The sequence below is a fragment of the Saccopteryx leptura genome, chromosome 9 (genome assembly GCF_036850995.1).
Source record: "Saccopteryx leptura isolate mSacLep1 chromosome 9, mSacLep1_pri_phased_curated, whole genome shotgun sequence".
In the NCBI taxonomy this organism is placed as follows: Eukaryota; Metazoa; Chordata; class Mammalia; order Chiroptera; family Emballonuridae; genus Saccopteryx; species Saccopteryx leptura.
Window position 1 is genome coordinate 42488181 of NC_089511.1, and position 19705 is coordinate 42507885.

General features: G+C 51.4%; 2 protein-coding genes and 1 pseudogene across 3 annotated transcripts; 2 read left to right on the forward strand and 1 right to left on the reverse strand.

Annotated features, from left to right (window-relative positions):
• Window positions 1-2: 2 nt before the first annotated feature.
• GAPDHS (glyceraldehyde-3-phosphate dehydrogenase, spermatogenic) lies at window positions 3-11412 on the reverse strand. The gene is made up of 11 exons (XM_066349080.1): window positions 10541-11412; window positions 7920-8082; window positions 6321-6417; window positions 6078-6184; window positions 3106-3196; window positions 2894-3012; window positions 2419-2500; window positions 1981-2132; window positions 1661-1823; window positions 307-404; window positions 3-223 (listed from the first exon to the last, which is right to left on the reverse strand). The coding sequence occupies exons 1-11, from the start codon at window positions 10605-10607 to the stop codon at window positions 151-153; spliced, it is 1212 nt and encodes a 403-aa protein (XP_066205177.1). The 5' UTR covers window positions 10608-11412; the 3' UTR covers window positions 3-150.
• LOC136381568 (U2 spliceosomal RNA) lies at window positions 11000-11112 on the forward strand (annotated as a pseudogene).
• Window positions 11413-14605: 3193 nt separating the features above from the next.
• Window positions 14606-19090, forward strand: SBSN (suprabasin). Of its 2 annotated transcripts, XM_066349313.1 has the most exons (5): window positions 14607-15014; window positions 16146-16391; window positions 17772-17837; window positions 17945-17989; window positions 18914-19090. In XM_066349313.1, exons 1-5 carry the CDS (start codon window positions 14649-14651, stop codon window positions 18935-18937), a joined length of 747 nt encoding a protein of 248 aa, XP_066205410.1. In that variant the 5' UTR covers window positions 14607-14648; the 3' UTR covers window positions 18938-19090. The 2 variants fall into 2 exon arrangements, with proteins under 2 accessions (XP_066205409.1, XP_066205410.1); XM_066349312.1 differs by having other exon boundaries at window positions 14606-16391.
• The last annotated feature ends 615 nt before the right edge of the window (window positions 19091-19705 follow it).

Sequence of the window (19705 nt, forward strand, 5' to 3'; positions counted from 1 at the left end):
CACTCGGTTTTTATTAAACCAGCAGACCTGCGGCGCCGGGCCCTTTGGCGCAGAGCGCCCTTCTTCCCCTGGGGAGCCAAGGGAGGGAAGGGGAGGTAGAGGTTCTGGACCCGGGGGAGCACAGGGAAGCAGAGGAAGGGCTGTCCTAGTTCACTTGTCACGACTAAACATATAACAGAGGAGATCCACCACCCGGTGACTATAGCCGTATTCGTTGTCGTACCTGGAGAGGGCGGGAAGGAAGTTAGGGCATCCTTCCCGATCACCGCAGCCTCCCGCCACGTTCTCTGACCCTTTCCCCTTTACCAAGAAATGAGCTTCACGAAGTTGTCGTTGAGCGCGATGCCGGCTTTAGCATCGAAGATGGACGAGTGGGTATCGCTGACGAAGTCCGTAGAGACAACCTGGGTGTCAGAATTTTGAAGGTGAGTGTGGGTCACAGAGGAAGACCTCCTCCAGGAGTCCAGATTCTGATTTGAGCATATTGACCATCCATTCATCTACGATATTTGGTGGAATCCTATTGTGTCCAGGCTCTGGGGGTGGGATATGAAGAAAGCAAAGGGGGGCTTTGCTTGTGGGGTCTGGCCAAAGGACACCAACTGCAAACACCTTGAGGCTACACCATTATCATTTCCTGGGAGTAATGCAGGCACTTGGAATGGGCTGGCATAGAGGCGCCCGAGTGGAGGCAGCAAGGCTGGATCTGGATGACTAGGAGTCTGGTCAGCTCAGTATCTGAGGTGGAAGGAGCTGTGGCATAGAGGCTCTGAGGATTTTGGCCCTGGTCTGGTAGAAGGCCACAGGAAGGTTTTCAGCAGTTGGGGATGTAGGAGCAGAGGTGGATTTAATGGCAGGTGCACTGGGTATGTGGCATGGGCCCCAACTGCTGAAGGGCCCTGCAAAAACTCAACTTTACATTTTTTTCTAATGACACCAAGTTTGGTTTTGTATGTGCAATTTTAACATTAGTAGTACATAATATAATACTTTTTACTTATTTAAAAATATGGTTAACATGTATTTTTATTTCCCCTGTCTTTTTCTAAGGGGCCCGATATTTTCTTCTGTGCCCAGGGCCTCAACTGACCTTAATCAGCCTCTGTGTAGGAGAGTTTGATCTTATTTTTGTTAAAATAAGAGGTCCTTGTGGCTGTGTGAGGGTGGACCTGCAGGAGCTAAAGCAGGGAGAGATGGCACTACTGGGAACAAAGGGTACAATGACATTTGTTCCTCATCGGGAAGGCACCTGCCCATGGCCTGTACTGAGCAGGTGTTGAAAAATGGGATCTGTTGTTCACAGAGCATGTATTTAGCACCTGCTCTGTGCCAGCCCTGGGAAGATGGCTGAAGCTATGGAAGTGAAAATACCATCCCAAATCCTTGTTTTCTTGGAGTGTGTGTGCTGGCAGGACCAACAGTGAGTATGAGATGAAATTTCAGGTGAGGAAAAGGGCCACAGAAGAACATTGCGCTGAGGAGGGAGCTGAAGTATAAAGACTTGGAGGAGGCAAGGACAGAGGTATGGCCACCTGGGGAGATGTGACCCTCCCAGCCCTGCAGTTCCTATCCTGATACATTGAGAGCAGCTCTTTGGCAAGTGGGAAGTCACACTGTCCCCAGAGGGTTCTTCCCAGGGATTCTTCTCCTCTGTCCCTACCTCATCCTCAGTATAGGCAAGGATGCCAGCCATGGGCCCCTTGGCTGCCGCTTTTATGGCGTCCTTGATGGCTGAATATGGGGTAGGCTGGGCCAGGCGGCAGGTCAGGTCCACAACAGACACATCTGCGGTTGGCACCCGGAACGCCATTCCTGTCAGCTTCCTAGAGAATCCCATATTGGGATGGAGTCAGAACCGAGAGACTTTTTTGACCATCCTCCCCACTGCCCCCTTTTCCTCATCAGACACCTCAAAGATTGGGGCCAGTCCCGTCTTTCCAGACTGTGCCTCCTACCCTGTTACACCTCCTGCCCTCATACCCTTTGAGGTCTGGGATGACTTTGCCCACAGCCTTGGCAGCCCCTGTAGAGGCTGGGATGATGTTCTGGTGGGCTCCCCGTCCGTCTCTCCAGGCCTTCTTTGATGGTCCATCCACTGTCTTCTGGGTGGCCGTGTATGAATGAACTGTGGTCTTGGGGAAGAAGGGGGCTGAGGTGAACCCTTTTTTTTCCAGGCCTGGGGTGATGGGCCAGGTGTGGAGGTTGGTGGGGCCACCACCACAGACCACAGGAGGGAAACCTGCAGGCCAGGGCTCAGCCTTGCCTGAGAGTTACATGGTGCTTTAAAAGACTTTACCAATAGTGGGTCTTTCTTCTTGAAACCAGTTTCTTTTAACTTCACACACTAAGCAAATCCTGAGAGGAAAAGGTAGAGTTTCCCTGCCATCCATCCTGCCCCTAGCCCTCTCCCCAACTTACCATCAGTCCTTCCACGATCCCAAATCGCTCATGAATGACTTTGGCAAGAGGGGCCAGGCAGTTGGTGGTGCAGGATGCATTGCTGAAAAGCCCGGTGTGCAGGGCACTGTGAGGTGAGCGTCAGAGCCACCCTACCACCCTTACCTCACTTTGGGGGTATGCTCACAGGCTTGGTTTTATGAAAAGTCAGGATGGGGATGAGAGGGATTGTTGGGGATGACTGCACACTGAAGGAGGCAGCAGAGGTGCAGCTGGGGGAAGCTCTCCAAGCATGCTCTTAGAGTCGTGTATTTCTAACAGTTTTAGGGGAATGTTTATGTGGTGGCTTAAGAATTTGGGAAGGAGAAGCAGATGGATGTGAAAGAAGCACCAGTGGAAGTGGGGGTGGGGATACTGAGTCTGATCCCTCCCCATCAGGGGCTTCCATGTCCTCTGGGTACCACTCACACACTTCAGGATGATTCCTGCCCGTTACCTGACAATTTTCATTGAGCCAGGGTTATAGTCCTTTTCATTCACCCCCATGACAAACATAGGTGCGTCTGGTGAGGGCGCAGAGATGACTACACGCGAGGCACCTGCCTCAATGTGGTTCTAGGAAAGGAGGAAGGTGTAGTGAATTCATAAGGTGCTTTGAATGCCAAGTCACACCCACTGGCCATCCCTAGACACCCCTCCCCCACTTACAGAAGCTTCCTCTAAGGACAGGTACACGCCTGTGGACTCCACCACGAAGGGGCTCCCGACAGACTTCCAGGGGATATCTCTGGGCTGCTTGCTGTGGAGGAGTGGCAGTACTGTGCGTCAGTTTCCCTTGCATGGCCTTGCCTTCATAGTCCATGGTCTTTACTGTTGAAAGGCTGACGAGACACCTTCCCACCTGATGTGCAGCCCTCTGTTCTTCCCACCCCACACATACCTAGCTGTTCCAGATGGATTTGTTCCCGCTGGTCTTGCCTCTCACCCTAAACCCATTTTTCTTGACTGTCTCACCCCTGCTATGCCTTCCCTACGCAGGCCCCATTTACTCCCTATCCCCGGGGACCATCCCTGACTACTCCCAACCAGGTCAGTCCATTTCTACGGAAGCTGCATAGGATGTGGACCCCAGGAAGGTGAGGCCTGCCCCACTGCTCTAGTTCCCTGCCCTGGCAACCTCACCATGGCCCTTCCTGCCCCTTTTGTCTTTACCACCAGCTTCTGCAACAGGGAGCCTACTGTAGAGGCTGGGCAAGTCCCTGAAGACAGGCACTACTACATCCTGGGGGTCATGGGGGAGGGGGTGGGACTGAAGCCTGAGGCCACCGTGGGATCAGCAGTGTTTAGTAGTTTACATCAGAAAGGTAAAGAACTTTTTGGTTTTCTGTTCTATAAATTTACATTTTTACTTGATAGTTTGTCAAACATTTGCATTAAAAACATGTTAAACATTATTGCTGTTTTCTACTTGGCTTGTATATGAATCTTTTTCCTCACAGGGCTTATCACAACTGCAGTATTGCTTTTATAATTTTTTTGTTATCATCTGTCTCTTTTGGACCACTCTGTGGCAACAGGACTGGGTCCTTTTCCTTTGTCATTGAGCCTGCTCACCCCAGAGGGGCTCAGTCTGTTTGTGAGGTTATTTCGTATTAGCCATCCTGCACATGTTTACTGAACACCTGCCACGTACCATGTTCTAAGTGCTTCACCTTTACTGATTCGCTTAACCTTCACAACCCAAGGGTTAAAATGCCTTACTGGCATTCTTCAGAGAAGCCAGGGCAGAGGTGAAAGGGTAGGAAGCAGAGCTGGCTGGGAGCACAGGCAGACTGGCCCTCAGGTCTGTACTGGCTGCATGCCAGAATAAATGAACAAATGAGTAGCTTCTGCTTTTCTCCCTGGGCCACCACACATGCTTCTCTTTCCCTGATCATCTGCTCTGTCAGGTCACACTTTTCATCATCTGGCTCAACTAGCTCTTCTCTGACCCCCCGCCCATTTCCTGCCTTCCAAGTTGGGGAGGAGTGGGCTACTCAAACTCATCTGCAGCAGTTGAGTCAGCATGGGGCAAAGAGTTGGGACCTCCAGAGACCCCAGCCCTTTTCCCTAGGCTCTCGGGCTCTGCCTTCCTGCTCAGGGGCATGTTTGGAGGATTCTATTCATTCATTCTTCAAGGAAGTGCTGAGTCTACCTTATGGGCCAAAGGAACAGTGGTTACACAAACTGACAGGGCTGTTCCAGCAAGGAGGCTGTGGCCTTGTGGGAAAATGCCCTTCTCAGTTCTCCCCACACACCTGTTAACTTTGGCTGAGCTACCTGCTATGGATGTGCTGGATTTGATCATCAACCGTCAGTTATATGAGGAAGTAGACTCAAGGAAGTTCAGTTCCCTTGCCCAAGATCACCTGACTAGAAAAGGTAGAGCAGGGTAAAGTACACACAAAAGCAACATCACTTGTGCCTGGAGAACACCCACGGTGCAGTGACAGAGTACGTGGAGGGGGACACAAACCACTGAAGGCAACACGCGAGTAGGGGTGCACATTGAGAGGGAGAGTGCTGCAAGTGACAGCAATGATGGTGCCCAAGTTGAGGAAGAAAAGGACACGGTATGACTTTGTAATGACCTGTGTGCCAGAATTGTTTTTGGTATGATTTCAGACGGGTCCAGCAGCCTCTGCCATTCTCATGGATGCGCCAGTCCCCACCTGCACCCCCTCCCATCCCTGCACCCAGCCCTGACCATCTCATCACTAGCCTTCCTTGCCGTTTTCATCATTCACCCCTCCCCCCTTCCAAGTGAAAGAGCAGCCAGGAGTGGGCCTGCTGGAGAGCTCTGGGAAGGCATGTGCGCATGCGAGCACAGCACGTGTGAACTTGGCCAGCAGTGGTTCATAATTTACACTAGAAATATAAAGTAGGGTTACTATTTTCCACTTTATACATTTTTAGTTTTTTTTTATATCTTGAAAATGTTTTACTTGAAGCATATTAAACATCTAATACTGTGTTCAACTTACAGATTCTGAATATATCTTTAAGTGGAGAGGAGAATTAATATCAGTGAGAAGGATGTGAAATGGGCACTAAGAAGCATTGCTCAAGTGTTCTAGGGCTGGATCGAGGTCCCAAGAGGGGGGTGACCAGTGTGCTGAGGTCCCATGAGAAGGCTCAAGCATAGGGCTCATAGTGTTTGTGGGACCCTATCAGGAGCTGGGATTTTATTCTTGGGGTAATAGGAGGGTTCAAGTAGGGGAGTAACTGGGTCCAGTTGTTTTAAAAAGCCCTCTGTGGCTGCTGTATAGGAGCTGAGTAGAAGCAGTTGGCTAGATAGAGATCCTGTTTCCTGGGAAGGGAGATGAATAGGTTGGGGGTAGGGGAAGGAGAATCAAGAGGTGAGTTTTAGTCACTGAATTGATACACCTGAGAGAAAACTTGCAAATGTGCGTTAAATAAAAGTATGCTTGAGTACAGTGGGGCATCTTTCTAGATTAATGCTTCTTAACCATTTCAGTGGTCAGGGACCTCCTCTCCAAACCAGTACCGAGAGGCATGCACACACACACACAATGGGGGGGGGCTTATGAACCCATGTGAGAGTCTGGAATCCCATTATGGTCATCTGGATACCTCCTCCATTAATGTGTTGCAGGCGTGCATCAGACAGCTGCCCTTACCTCTGGAAGACACGGATCTCCTGGTTATCCACGACCAGCTGTCCATTCTTGTATTCCACAGTCCCTTTGTATCGGCCATGGGTGGAGTCATACTTAAACATGTACACCTGTAGGAGACAGAATGGCTTCTAGGGTGGCAGGGATTGGGGAGCTGGCATCCCTGAGGAGTACCTGCCATGGTGAAGGTTCCAGAGGGCTCCCCTGAGCCCCTTCCCCACCTCAATCCTACCCTTAGCTGCTCACCATGTATTCTGGGTCAATGAATGGATCATTCACTGCGACCACCTTAACACCTTTCGCCATGCAGGCGCGCAGCACCAGGCGACCGATGCGTCCAAATCTGTCCAGGAACAAGGGTTGTGGGGTTGTCTTCAGGATCCTTGGCCAGTAGACGGAGGGGGGTTGGGAGAGAAGGGAGTAACAGGAGGCTCCACAGGGACTAAGTAGGAGGGACTCCTCCGTCTAGACCAGGGGTAGTCAACCTTTTTATACCTACCGCCCACTTTTGTATCTCTGTTAGTAGTAAAATTTTCTAACTGCCCACTGGTTCCACAGTAATGGTGATTTATAAAGTAGGGAAGTAACTTTATAAAATTTATAGAGTTACAGCAAGTTAAAGCATATATACAATAATAATTATTTACCAAGTACTTTATGTCAGATTTTTGCTAAGTTTGGCAGAATAACTTTATAAAATAACTTCCTATAGTTAAATCTATCTTTTTTTTTTTTTTTTTTTTTGTATTTTTCTGAAGCTGGAAACGGGGAGAGACAGTCAGACAGACTCCCGCATGTGCCGGCACGCCCACCAGGGGCTATGCTCTGCCCCTCCGGGGCGTTGCTCTGCCACGACCAGAGCCACTCTAGCGCCTGGGGCAGAGGCCAAGGAGCTATCCCCAGCGCCCGGGCCATCTTTGCTCCAATGGAGCCTTGGCTGCGGGAGGGGAAGAGAGAGACAGAGAGGAAGGGGGGGGGGTGGAGAAGCAAATGGGCGCTTCTCCTATGTGCCCTGGCCGGGAATCGAACCCGGGTTCCCCGCATGCCAGGCCGACACTCTACCACTGAGCCAACCGGCCAGGGCCTTAAATCTATCTTTTTAGTTATACTTTGGTTGCTCCGCTACCGCCCACCATGAAAGCTGGAACACTCACTAGTGGGAGGTAGGGACCAGGTTGACTACCACTGGTTGAGGAAGAAGGCAACCAACCCTGTGTGGGCCACTGTCTTGCTCAGATGACCTTGCTATTCTTTTAAGTGATTTACCTACTTCCTCACCTGTCTGTCCTCTGCCCCATTCCGAACTGCATAGCTGGATGTGTTTTTGTAGAACTTCAGGTCATTATGTCTCTGGGACTGAAAACCTCCGCAACTCATCAGTAAAACCAGATCCAAACTCCTTACCGTAGCGTACCAGGCCCGTCTGCTTTTCACTGCTCTCCTTCCTCTTGCATCGTTGATGCACACCAGCACACTGAATTCCTGCCTATCCTTTGTACACTAAGCTGCCACTTCTGCCCCAGCTTGCTGCACAGCTGTCACTCAGGCCGCACCCCGGTGTTACCTCCCAGAGGTTTTCCCTGACGCCCCAGCTAACACTGGCCTCTCCAGTCTCATTATACTCCACTCTGTTCATACAAACATCACCAAACCAAATGTTCCTGATTTGATCATTCTCACCAGAATGTGAACTCTGAGGGGGCAAAGCCCTGTCTACCTTTCCTCAGTTTCTCCAGGGTGGACAGATGAAAACATTGATGATGAGAAATGTGAAGCCGCCCCATTCGTAACCAGAGGAAAGCCTTTTTGCCCTCAGCCTCCAGGAAGGGGCCAGGGATGACTCACCCATTGATGCCAACAGTCAGTACCCGTTCCATAGGAACCTTCTTAGGTGGAGGAGGTGGCGGAGGTGGGGGAGGTGGGGATTCCGCCTTGATGGGCTGTGGCGGTGGCGGTGGTGGTGGTGGTGCTTCAACTTTTGGCTCTGGCGGGGGTGGGGCTCTGATCACTGTCAAGGGAGTGAGGGTGGCAGTGAACTGCACCGTTACAGTGAGAGAGATAGAGCCATTTTTTCCACCCAGAACCTGCTGCTGGTTTCTGGCCCTTAGTGGCCAACCATCTGGCCCAGTGTTTCCCTAACCTACGTGATCCACAGAATGAGCAGCAGGTGGGTTTGCTTTAAAATATCAGTGCCAGGGCCTCTTCCCTGGAGATTCTAATTCAGTGGGTTCTATGTATTTTTAACATTTGCTTGGGGTGACATCCTCTGTGACTCAGTTTCCTCCTCTAAAATGCGGATAATAGTTCTCTCAGAGGGTCACTATGAGGATTAAATGAGGTACTATATCTAGTGCATATGACAGGAGTCTGGGAACATTGCACATACATTTGTATTTCAAAAATATTTTCCTGAATGGTCCGCAAACTTGCTGTAAGCATTATCCGGGAAGCCTCTCTTAGAGAAATCTGACTCAGTAGACCTGTTCTGAGGCTCAAGTATTTCTAACAAGCACTTCAGATGATTCTTATCCTCAGAGACGTTTAGGAAATATAGGTGTATCATAACATGAAATAAATAGAGATCCTTATTAGCTTCCACCTCTCTAAACACACACTCCCATCCCCATACTACATATTAAAACGCTTGTGCTTGGAGGTGTGCTACCGGAGCTGTCGTTGAAGGCTTGAGAGGAGGGGAGGTGTGAGCAGCAGTCAAGGAGCCTGCCTGGCAGGGTTCATGTGGGTATCGGGCCTGACTGTCAGGCCTGGCTCAGCCATCTGGTGTCTGTGTGGCCTTAGGGAAGTTAATGAACTTCTGGGCTGTTTCCTGTCATCACATCTGACCCTCCAGTTGGGGGCTTCTGTAAGGACTCTGATATCTCAATGCCCAGAGGATTTTAATTTTAATAGGGGGAAGTTAATAGAAGTATTCATGTGGAAAGGGAAAGAGAAGTGTTTGGAGGGAGGTTGGAGGGTGAAGGTGGGATTTGCATTTGGCACTAGAATCAAAAGACCCTGGGAGGTGGTGGGGCTAGGAGCCAGGGGCCAACTGGCCTGTTGTCTTCCTGACCTCTCTGGGCTGCCACAGACCTTGTGGCCTGAGGCTGCACTGTGGGTGTTTATGGTAGCAATACAAGTTCACAAAAATATTGGTGTTTATTGGTGGCAGAGACCCTGTGATTATTGGTGACCTTAAAGATGTTTGCATTCCTTAGAGTTCTGTTTCTGCTATCACGAAAGTTGATTTGTCTATCTGGGTTAAGAGTAGGGATGCTTCCCCTTGGCGACCTGTCAAAGAAAACTCGGTGGTCCTCCCCTCCCAAATTCCCCTATCCTTCCCCTCCCCTCCACTCTAGGGATGGGGTATGTGGGCCAGAGGAAAGCTGCTGCACTGGGGAGGGGGAGCTCAGAGGAACTTCACTGATGAACAATCACCTGGCAGGAGAAACAGGTACAGGAGCGCCCTCCTAATTACAATGACCCTCCCATTTCCTGGGTATCACCATGGGCTAGTAGTGGTGCTGAGCTCACCATGCATTATTAGCTCACAGAATCCTGTGAGGCATGCAGAGGGGAAACCAAGGCCCGAAGTCACAGAGCAAGTGACAACAGGGAGGGTGTACAAGGCCCATAGCTGGTCTTACCTGTCTGCTGCTGCATCTCGCAGTCTCCCCCACCCTGGAGCTGCGCCTGAGGCCCCCCCCCTCTGCCATGCGCACCCCTGGGGACTGAGCTTCCCAACTCCTACCCCACCCACCTACCCACCTCTGTCAGTGAGGAGCATGGGAGAAGGGGGTGGAGCGAGAGAGAGTGCAGGTGAGGTAAGGTTGCCCAGTGGTTTTGAGCAGGGACTCCAGAGTCCCAACTCTATTCTGGTGTGAGAGATTAGGAAAGTGGTTTGCTCCCTGCGAAAAGGGAACAGTAAATCACTGACATCTCAAGGTGGTTGTGAGGCTTCAGTGAGCGCAGGCTTGTAAAGTGCTTGTCACAGCTCTGGCAGGTGCAAGCGACCTCATTTTGTGCAATGCAGGAAGGGACAAAGCCCACCAACTTCCTAGCGACTCTTCTGTTCTGGTAGACGGGAGCATCAATTTAGAGTGAAAGCCAGCTCCCCAAGGTTCCTAACTCCAGCGGCTGCCCTCAGAGATGTCCCCTCGTAATCTAGGCTCCAGTACCCGCCCTGGCCCCTGCTTCTATCCTTTCACCGCGCTCAGGGTGGGGGGCCCTGTCCCGTCCACCATCGCGCCATAGAAACCCCTTTGCCAGCAAACTCAGACGGCTGGCGGGGGTGGGTGGGGAGATCGGCAGGAGGATGGGAGGAAAGCGGCCCAGGATAATTGAGCCAGTGCCTCCTGTTCCCTTGCCCTTGCGGACACTCGTGTAGGGGGACTCCGTCCGACCCGGCGAATGCTGCTCCCTGACCACCCTCTCTTCCCCTCCGCCGGGGCTCTCCATTTCTCCCTCACCGGGGCACGGCTGTCGAAGCAGCTGGACAACGGTGACATTGGTGAGGACGATATCGCGTTTCGACATGGTCTCCTAAGGTTTCATAGCCTAGCCCTGCCCAGGTACCCGCCAGAGATGTTACTGCGACTCGGGCGCCACGGCTGATGGGGCGCGAGATTCCTGCCATGACGTCACAGTCCAGTGATGTCACAGAGGCGGCGGCACGAAGGACTGATCCCATTGGAGGGATGTGCGGCCCTCGCGCTGGGTACTACCTAGGAATCCAACGTTTTACGTTGGTCCTCAAAGCCCTTCCCCCTCTCTCCCTAAACACTCTGGCTCCCTGCTGTTCCTTGACACATACGCCACCCCCATAGTTACCCTCGCTGTTATTTTATGCTTGGGATGCCTGGCAAGAGCTTTCCTCAGCTGGCTGCCTCTTGGTTTCCCTCAGGTGTTACCTTTTAAGAGGTTCTCCCATCGTTTCTTGGCCTTTTGGCTGTGATCAAGTGTAGTATGTGTCTGTTCTTATCAGTTTGAAAGAGGTCCTTCGGACTCCCCATCTAGTTTTCTCCTTTTTCAGTCACTACCTGCCATCCTCCTCCCCCACTCAATGTACCCACCTTTCAGGAAGCCTTGTCTGACTTCCCATCCTGGGTTAGATGTTCCAATGTGCAAAACCACTCCAGCGTTACACACTATTATTTTTCTGTTCCTCACAGCATATGTCTCTCTCTCTGAAAAATCATCTTTATTCATTTGTTTTCTTACCAATTGTCTCTGCCCACTAGACCAAGCTCTGGGAGGGAAGAGTACTTGTCTACCTTGTCAGTTTTATGCCAATCAACTAGAAGAATGTTTGTTACTTAGAAGGCACCCATTCAGTAAATAATACCAGAATAAATAAATGTCACCTCCTCAGGTTTTTTCTGATCCCTAATCTTAAAGGAACCTTTAAGGCATATCATCTCATAGAACTCATTCTTTTTCTTGTGGCTTTCATGCATTTTAACATGATCTAGTTATGATTTACTTGTTCACTTCTGTCCCACAAGGCATGCATTCTTGTTTGTTTTATTCACTGCTGGACCTCCAGCGCCTAGAAGTGTGCCTGACACAAAGCAAGCTCCCCTTAACGTTTGGGGAGGAACAAAGGGACAGATGGCTCCCTTCCCCTAAAGGACTAGGGGTGGGGGCTTGCTTGCATGTCTGTTACTCACAGGCAGGCACCTTCACCTGCAGGGCCAGTTGACACACAGCTGTGACCAAGTTTTAGAGGTATGGGGTTTGGGCCAGGAAGGAGTCACCATCCCAGATGTGTGGAAGTAAGAAGGGGCAGAATGATGTAATCTCCTCCCCAGACCTCCATGAGAACTCAGTCTGCTAAGCACCTGCCAGGAGCCTGGGTGAGAGTGAAGCCTTACCGCTTGGATGGCCTGGGAGAGCTGGAACTGAAACTAAATTGGGTGTATATACAAATGGGGAGATTTCAATCGACCAGTCATAAAAAGATAGTAATTAAACAAAGGGGAACAAACTTTACATGTATGATCAAGGGAGGGAGGGAAGACCACACAAATAAAACCAGGATTGAAAAAGGAACAATTTTGTACACCTTTACAATAATAAATATGAAAATCTCAGTGAAATTAAGATATTTCTTAGAGAATATAAAGGATCAAAACTGGTACAAAGAGAAATGGCAAATCTGAGTAGACCAATAACAAGAGACAAAAGTTGAGATCTATTCTCCCAAAGCCCGATTCAGATCCCTATAGGAAGTGTTGCAGTTCCTAACTAGAACTGGAGAGCCTGTGGCAGCTCCTGTGTGGTGAGGCTCTCGCAGTGCGCGTGCTCAGAGGCCTGTGGATTGGCAAGCACACTGTGACTACTTTCATGGCAAACTTCTTACGAATGTCTTGGGTGAGCTGTGATGGCTCGGGGTCTGAAAGCTCCCCCACTTGCTCTAGGAAGGCTGCACAGCTGCGTTACCCAAACCAGCAGAGGATGGCAGGCCAACCTCACAGGGACAGATGCCAAAGTCCGGAACCAAACAGTGGCCAATGGGAATGGAACACTGGGGAGGGGGACTGAGGCTGACCGAAGACGCTAAGCTGGTACAGAGAGAGGGATGGAAAGAGATAGAAGAAACCCCACCTGTCAACCTCAGGGAGGGTTAGGATTCTGGAGCTCCCCACCCAGCAATATCCTGGCATGAGAAACTCCCTAATTTAGACACTGGACAGGGCAGAAAAGCCACTCCTGAGGTTGCCCAGGGACTTGGCTTGGTCCTGGGAGCATGAAACTGGGAAATAGATTTGATGAGCTCAAGCATGGAGAGGTGATACAATTAGTCACTCTCTGTAAGCAGAGCCCAGAGAAATCAGAAGCTCCTGGGCCTCTGGGTCGGGATGCCTGGTTCTGGGTAGAGCCAAGTGTCCAGGATCTGGGGTAGAACCCTGGGTCCTCCAAGGGGAGTGGGCCTTGTTGTCCTTGTTTGAGCAAAGCCCGAAAACACAGGCAGATTCTCACCACACCTGGGCACCCACACACATAACTCTGCCACCCCCACTTGCTCACACCCTGCACATTCCTTCCTGCCCGGCCTGCCCACTAGCAATCCCACCTCCACCCCCTCTCTCAGGGGGTGGCACCCAGACCCACATATCTTTCACCCCTGCACCCAACTGTACCCACCCACTGGCTCTTGTCCTTCTGGTCTCTGTCCCCTCCCCCAAACTAGCTTCTGATAGATTTTCTGCCACAGATATACCAACCACTGCCTGCCCTTCCTCTTGGTGCCCCGCTTCAAACCTAGGCCAAACTAGGTTTCCCCTTCCACTGTTTCCCCTTCCAACCCATGCTTCTGTAGCAGCACCTGGAGCTTCAGGTTGGGACTTAGGAGTCTCTAGTCGGAGGAGGTCAGGAAGAATGAGCTCCTGGCCCCCAGCCCAGGTTCTGGCTGACAGTCTCCTGCTGCTCTGGGTCTTCAGCCCCTCCCCATGGCTGCCTAACCGGCTTTTCAGGAGACACTGCGTCCTGTCCCAGCTCATGTCAATCAGCCCCCTGCCCTTGCCCAAGGGCTGGGAGGCAGGAGGCTAGGGTTCTGTGATAAGAATGTGATCCTGGCTTCCCTTCCCAAAGGACCCTAGGCACCCATTCCCTCAGACCCCCTGAGACGCAGGCTCAGGCCTAGCCTCTCTTCTCTTGCCTTCTCCTAACCATCCATTTGTTCAATCTATAAATGTTTATGGAACTTCAGGCAATGTTCTAAAAGTTGGGGATATAGCAGTAATCAACGAAGACAAAGTCCCTGTCCTCTGGATGTTTATAATCTGATAGGTGAGGCAGACAATAAAAAAGATAATTTTGGGTTGTGGTAAGTGCTATAAAAACCAAAGGATGATATTACAAAGTATACCTGAGGGATGGCCAGCGAAAGTTTTCTGAGGTGACTTTTGAGCCAAAAACAGAATGAGGAGCAACCTGCCATGTGAAGATCTGAGTTCTGCATAGCAGATAGAGAAAACAGCAAGTGCAAAGGCCCTGGGGTAGGAATGACCTTGGTATTTTTGAGGACCAGGCAGAAATCCTGTATGGCTGGAGGGGGGGGATTCCCAAGAACAATACGAACAAAGTCTGATGATTCCCTCAACTCCCTGAGAGTGCTCCCCTCCTCCTTGGCTGCATTTTCTATCTTTCTAGAATCTCACTGCTGGGAAGCTAGATCCTGGATCCCCTGAGAGGAGTGAAGATGCTTAGGAACCAGGGATGGGGGTAATTGAAGGTGGAGTTGGGAGAGAGAAGGCCTGGTTAGTGGGTGAGGAATGAAAAGAGGAGGTGGTTGGAAGGGCAGACATCTAGGCTTTGGGGGTGGAAGGCTGAAGCTGTGCAAGGAGCAAAGATGCCATGTGTGTGTTCTCCATTCATGACTCACCTTCTCTTCCTCCTCCTCTTTGTTGCTCAACCCCAAATCTCCCTGGAAAATACCTTCTTGACTGAGGACCAAGTCAGTGCCTCACAGGGGTAATTGAGTCATGAGGGGTGGAGAAGAGGGAGGGAGCAGAGGATAAATAGCAGCTTGGCTTTGCTGGTTCCTCTCTGCATCCTTCTCAGTCTCCCAACAATATGCATCTTGCCAGTTTGGTCAGTTCCTGCTCCTTCCTACTGCTACTGGGGGCCCTGCCTGGATGGGCTGCCAAGGATGACCCCATTGAGAAGGTCATTGAAGGAATCAACCGAGGCCTGAGCAATGCAGAGAGAGAGGTGGGCAAGGCCCTGGAAGGCATCAATAATGGAATCACTCAAGCTGGAAGGGAAGTGGAGAAAGTTTTTAACGGACTTAGCAACATGGGGACCCAGGCCGGCAAGGAGCTGGACAAGGGGCTCAACCACGGCTTGGACAAGTTAGCCCATGGGATCAACAATGGCATCGGACAACCAGGAAAGGAAGCAGAGAAGCTTGCCCATGGGGTCAACAACGCTGCTGGACAGGTTGGGAAGGAGGCAGACAAAGTGATTCAGGGGGTCCATCATGGGGTCAACCAGGCGGGAAGTGAGGCAGGAAGATTTGGCCAGGGGCTCCACCATGCTGCTGGGCAGGCTGGGAATGAGGCGGGGAGGTTTGGCCAGGGGATCCACCATGCCACTGGGCAGGCTGGGAATGAGGCGGGGAGGTTTGGCCAGGGGATCCACCATGCCACTGGGCAGGCTGGGAATGAGGCGGGGAGGTTTGGCCAGGGGATCCACCATGCTGCTGGGCAGGCTGGGAATGAGGCGGGGAGGTTTGGCCAGGGGATCCACCATGCTGCTGGGCAGGCTGGGAAGGAGTTAGACAAGTTTGGTCAGGGGATCCACCATGCTGCTGGGCAGGCTGGGAAGGAGGCAGAGAAGTTTGGCCATGGGATCCACCATGGGCTTAATGAGGCCTGGAAGGAAGGAGAGACATTTGGTCAGGGGGTCCACCATGCCGCTGGGCAGGCTGGGAAGGAGGCAGAGAAGTTTGGTCATGGGATTCACCACGGGATTGATGAGGCCTGGAAGGAAGCAGAGAAGTTGGGTCACGGAGTCCACCATGCCGCTGGGCAGGCTGGGAAAGGAGATAAAATAGTCCAAGGGATCCATCATGGAGTCAACCAGGCTGGGAAGGAGGTGGAGCCGTTTGGCCGGGATATTCACTATGCTGCAGGGCAGGCTGGAAAAGAGGGAGACAGAATAGTCCAAGGTGTCCATCCTGGGGTTAACCAGGCTGGGAAGGAGGTGGAGCCGTTTGGCCGGGATATTCACTATGCTGCAGGGCAGGCTGGAAAGGAGGCAGACAAAATAGTCCAAGGTGTCCATCCTGGGGTCAACCAGGCTGGGAAGGAGGTGGAGCATTTTGGCCAGGGAGTTCACTATGCTGCAGGGCAGGCTGGAAAGGAGGCAGACAAAATAGTCCAAGGTGTCCATCCTGGGGTCAACCAGGCTGGGAAGGAGGTGAAGCCATTTGGACAGGATGTTCACTATGCTGCAGGGCAGGCTGGAAAGGAGGCAGACAAAATAGTCCAAGGTGTCCATCCTGGGGTCAACCAGGCTGGGAAGGAGGTGGAGCATTTTGGCCAGGGAGTTCACCATGCCGTTGAACAGGCCGGAAAGGAGGCAGACAAAGTGGTCCATGGGGTCTACGATGGGGTCAACCAGGCCGGGAAGGAGGCAGAGAAATTTGGCCAAGGGGTCAACCACGCTGCTGGCCAGGCTGGAAAGGAAGCGGAGAAACTTGGCCAAGGTGTCCACCATGCTGCTGGCCAGGCCGGGAAGGAGTTGGACAGGTTGCAGCAGAATGTTCATAATGGGGTCAACCAAGACGGCAAGGAGGCCAACCAGCTGCTGAATGTAGGTGAACAGGGGTGGGGAAATGGGGAGAAGGGGGCTGGGGAGGGAGAGGTTAAACCCTTGAGACATTTGGGAGCCCAGGTGGCCTTCACATGGTGAAAGAAGCTTAGACAGCTATGTAACCAAATCCTCCGTCTTTCTCTACTGGTCGGATGGATCAAGCCAACTTAACTTCAAAGCTTTATACCAGACAGTGTGAATGTGACCCAGCCCCACCTTAGGGAGCTGCCCTCCTAGTTAAGGAGGTCCAGAGAGGAACATGAAGTCTGTCCTGGGGAACAGGAAAACAGGAAACAGTTACCGAGCCAAAATCTGTTACAGTGGGAGCAGAATGAGTGCTGAGACAAGAACAGAACATCATAGTGTGAGCACAAGGAATAGCTTTGGAGTTAAGCCCTTTTCTGTTTAATTTTCATAACGAGCTTTTGAGGTAGTCAGGGTGAGGAGGCTGACTTGACTCCCTGATTCTCAGATAAGGAAACCAGAGCTGAGTGAGGTTTAAGGGAATTTGCTAAGGCTATGTGGCTAGCACATAGCCTTGGCAAATCGCAGGTCCAGGGTCTTTCTCTTCCCCCACATTGCCCCATTAGAGCAGGTCTCCTGGAGGATTTTTGACCTCCATTTATGTAGAGGGAACAGAAACTGAAGGGCAGGAGAGGCAAGCAGCACCGTGCACAGGCACCAAGCCGGGGGCTTGGCAATGGAAGGCTAACTCCTGCCTGCCTCAATTCTACACTCTCTAATCTCCATGAGGAGTCTTTGGGACACCATCTTGAGGACTGGCCCAGGCCTCAAAGCCCATAGCTACACTGGCAGCCAGGCAGGGAGCCAGAGATGGTGAGTGGGGGAAGGGACTATACAGAAAGCATGCACAGTAGGGAAAGGGCTCTGAGACAGACGGCAGGATTCACCATGTAGAGGACAGAAGAGGGAGGTTTGTCATAGGACTCCAGCTGGCAGCAGCAGTCGGGTGGCATTGCTGAGTGTCTGGGGATAGGATTAAAGATGGAGACCAACCTGAGTTAGGGGTCAGGCTCAGTGTGTGTGGAAGGGGTAGAGTTGAGGTCAGGGCTGAGGTAGTTGAATGATTCCACTGGGATTCCTTTCTAGTCATCAGTCCCCTTCTCTGACAGGCCCATCTCATCAACTAAAATAAAAGGGAATTGGGGGAAGACTAGTCAATAAGGGCAGATATTCTTCCTGGCTTTTCTTCTCATCTCCCACAGAATTACCATGGCAACATGGCCTTTGGGGTTCTTTCTGAACAGTGAAAGGAAAGGGGGGTAGTCACCCTAGAGGGAAGCAGGTAGCTGGGAAGGGGAACTTGGGAGACCCTCAAGGGCTGAGGGATTATAATGTTGGTCTGGGCTTTGTCCACAGGGCGGTCGTCCAGGCGGATCCACCGGCCATCACGGAGGGGGCGCAACCACAACATTAACATCTGGAGTAAGTGTCCCGAACAAAGCAAGGACTTGGAGGTGGGGGAGTGGAGGCCCTCCTAGGATGGTGGGGGATGCATGCTGGACACTGACCCTCTTGTCCTTGAATTCCAGGCTTCGGTCAACAAGCCCTTCATCAACTTTTCAGCTCTGTGGAGGGTGAGTGTCCACACGGTCTCAGATGTGTGCTCTCCGTCGTGGGAGATATTTGTATACCCCTCCCCACTGCCTATTCCTGGACAGCTTCACTGTGGACAGACTCTCAGCCTTTCAAAGACCATCTAACCCATTCCCTAGCTCTGCTTGTCTCTGTCTTCACCTGCTCCTTGCCCTTCACACCCTGCTTTCATCTTTTGGATGCTTTTCATTGCCATTGAGGCAAACACAAGCTTGCAAGAGAGACCTCCAGAGGCGTATGTGAATCTGTGAGCCAGGGAGAGAGCGGCCGCTGAACCCATCCCTCCATGTGCCCACCATCTCCCTTATCACCCCCCGAATAACTCCCCCTACCTCAAATCACCGCACAGACACACCCCTGCTGCCCACCCTGCCTCAGTATGCTCGTGGTGGGAACTGGTAGCTTTGTCCTTTTCCTGGTTGACACCTCCCACCCTACCTGCAGTATAGGTTCCTGTGGGATCCTGGCCCTCACTCTGGGACCAAAATAAACGCCCAGCTCTACTCTTTGGATTGAATACCTCTGCTACCTAAGGCTGGGGCAGGAGGGTGAGGAGGTGTAATAGCTCTTTAAACTGCTCCTGGAACCTGAAGGCATGCCTTATTGATTCCTGGGCTGTGGGGGTGGCGGGATCCTCTGAGGTAAAGCAGCCAAGGCTTCTCAGTTCTTATGCCCTCCACCCAGTAGCTCTGGTATTAGGGTATAGGTTGTATTGACTTCCTAGTCATTTTCAATCTAGGTGCTACCTTCCTTAAAATATTCCCCAGACATAGATAATTACTGGGCCAAAATAGCCAGTCTCCCTCTAATTTCTCGGGGGAGGGGGCAGTACGTGAGAGCCGGGATCTTAGTGCCCTCATGACTGCATACCCTGCATTCACTCTCTATCTCCTCCTCTCTTCCAGAGCGTCGCCAACATCATTCCCTAAATTGATGCACTGACTTTGCTGAGCAGATTGACATTCCTGCTGCCAGATCAGCTGAAATGACTCCGAGGAGCTGGGGATGGGGTGATAGATTTCGGGGTCCCTTAAGGGAACTGTACTGAGATTTGTGAATAAATATGATATAATATACTCTCATCATGGCCCACATGCTCCCTAAGGAGGGGTGTTGGGCGGGGGGCTTGTCTTTTCTCTTCTTGCTTCTTTGTTGAGGGAACTGGGGTCTGATGTACAGGATGGGTTGAGCTGATCAGATCTAAGAAGGCACTTACAGGGATAAACCGCGTTTCATTAGTGTGTAAGGTCCGTGGCCAGCACTGGGAGGAGCAATATGCAGGGAAAGCCTTTTCAGGCCAGCAGCAGGGGCAAAAACACCAGGGAAGGGATGGCAGGGACCTAGGGAAAGCCAAAGGAGTTAGCATCCTCATTCAGGGCATGTTACATCAAAGGAATAACAATGACCTCTTGAATTTATTGTGCAATTTAAGCCTGCTAAGCTCCTGGACAGGTGCTTTATGTGCATGACATCACTGAAACCTCCCAACCACCTAGTTAGGTAAGAGGTACTGTTATTACCCCATTTTATTGAGAAGCTTGCAGAAGCTCGCACAGGGTAAGAGACAGGACCAAGGTCACATAGTATTTGGAGGGAGGAACAGCCAAAGAGCTACAAGGGATATTCTGAAAACAAAGAGGTCTTTCCTTATTTGGCATCAGTAGGTATGGGAATCAGTGAATACAGAGAGAAGAAAG

Coding starts and splice junctions, on each gene's coding strand:
- SBSN (XM_066349312.1), top strand. CDS start 14,649: ATGCATCTTGCCAGTTTGGTCAGTTCCTGCTCCTTCCTACTGCTACTG. Junction 17,838..17,944: donor CCACAACATTAACATCTGGA/GTAAGTGTCCCG, acceptor CTTGAATTCCAG/GCTTCGGTCAACAAGCCCTT. Junction 17,990..18,913: donor ACTTTTCAGCTCTGTGGAGG/GTGAGTGTCCAC, acceptor CCTCTCTTCCAG/AGCGTCGCCAACATCATTCC.
- GAPDHS (XM_066349080.1), bottom strand. CDS start 10,607: ATGTCGAAACGCGATATCGTCCTCACCAATGTCACCGTTGTCCAGCTG. Junction 8,083..10,540: donor GCTTCGACAGCCGTGCCCCG/GTGAGGGAGAAA, acceptor CTCCCTTGACAG/TGATCAGAGCCCCACCCCCG. Junction 6,418..7,919: donor CTGACTGTTGGCATCAATGG/GTGAGTCATCCC, acceptor GTTCCTGGACAG/ATTTGGACGCATCGGTCGCC.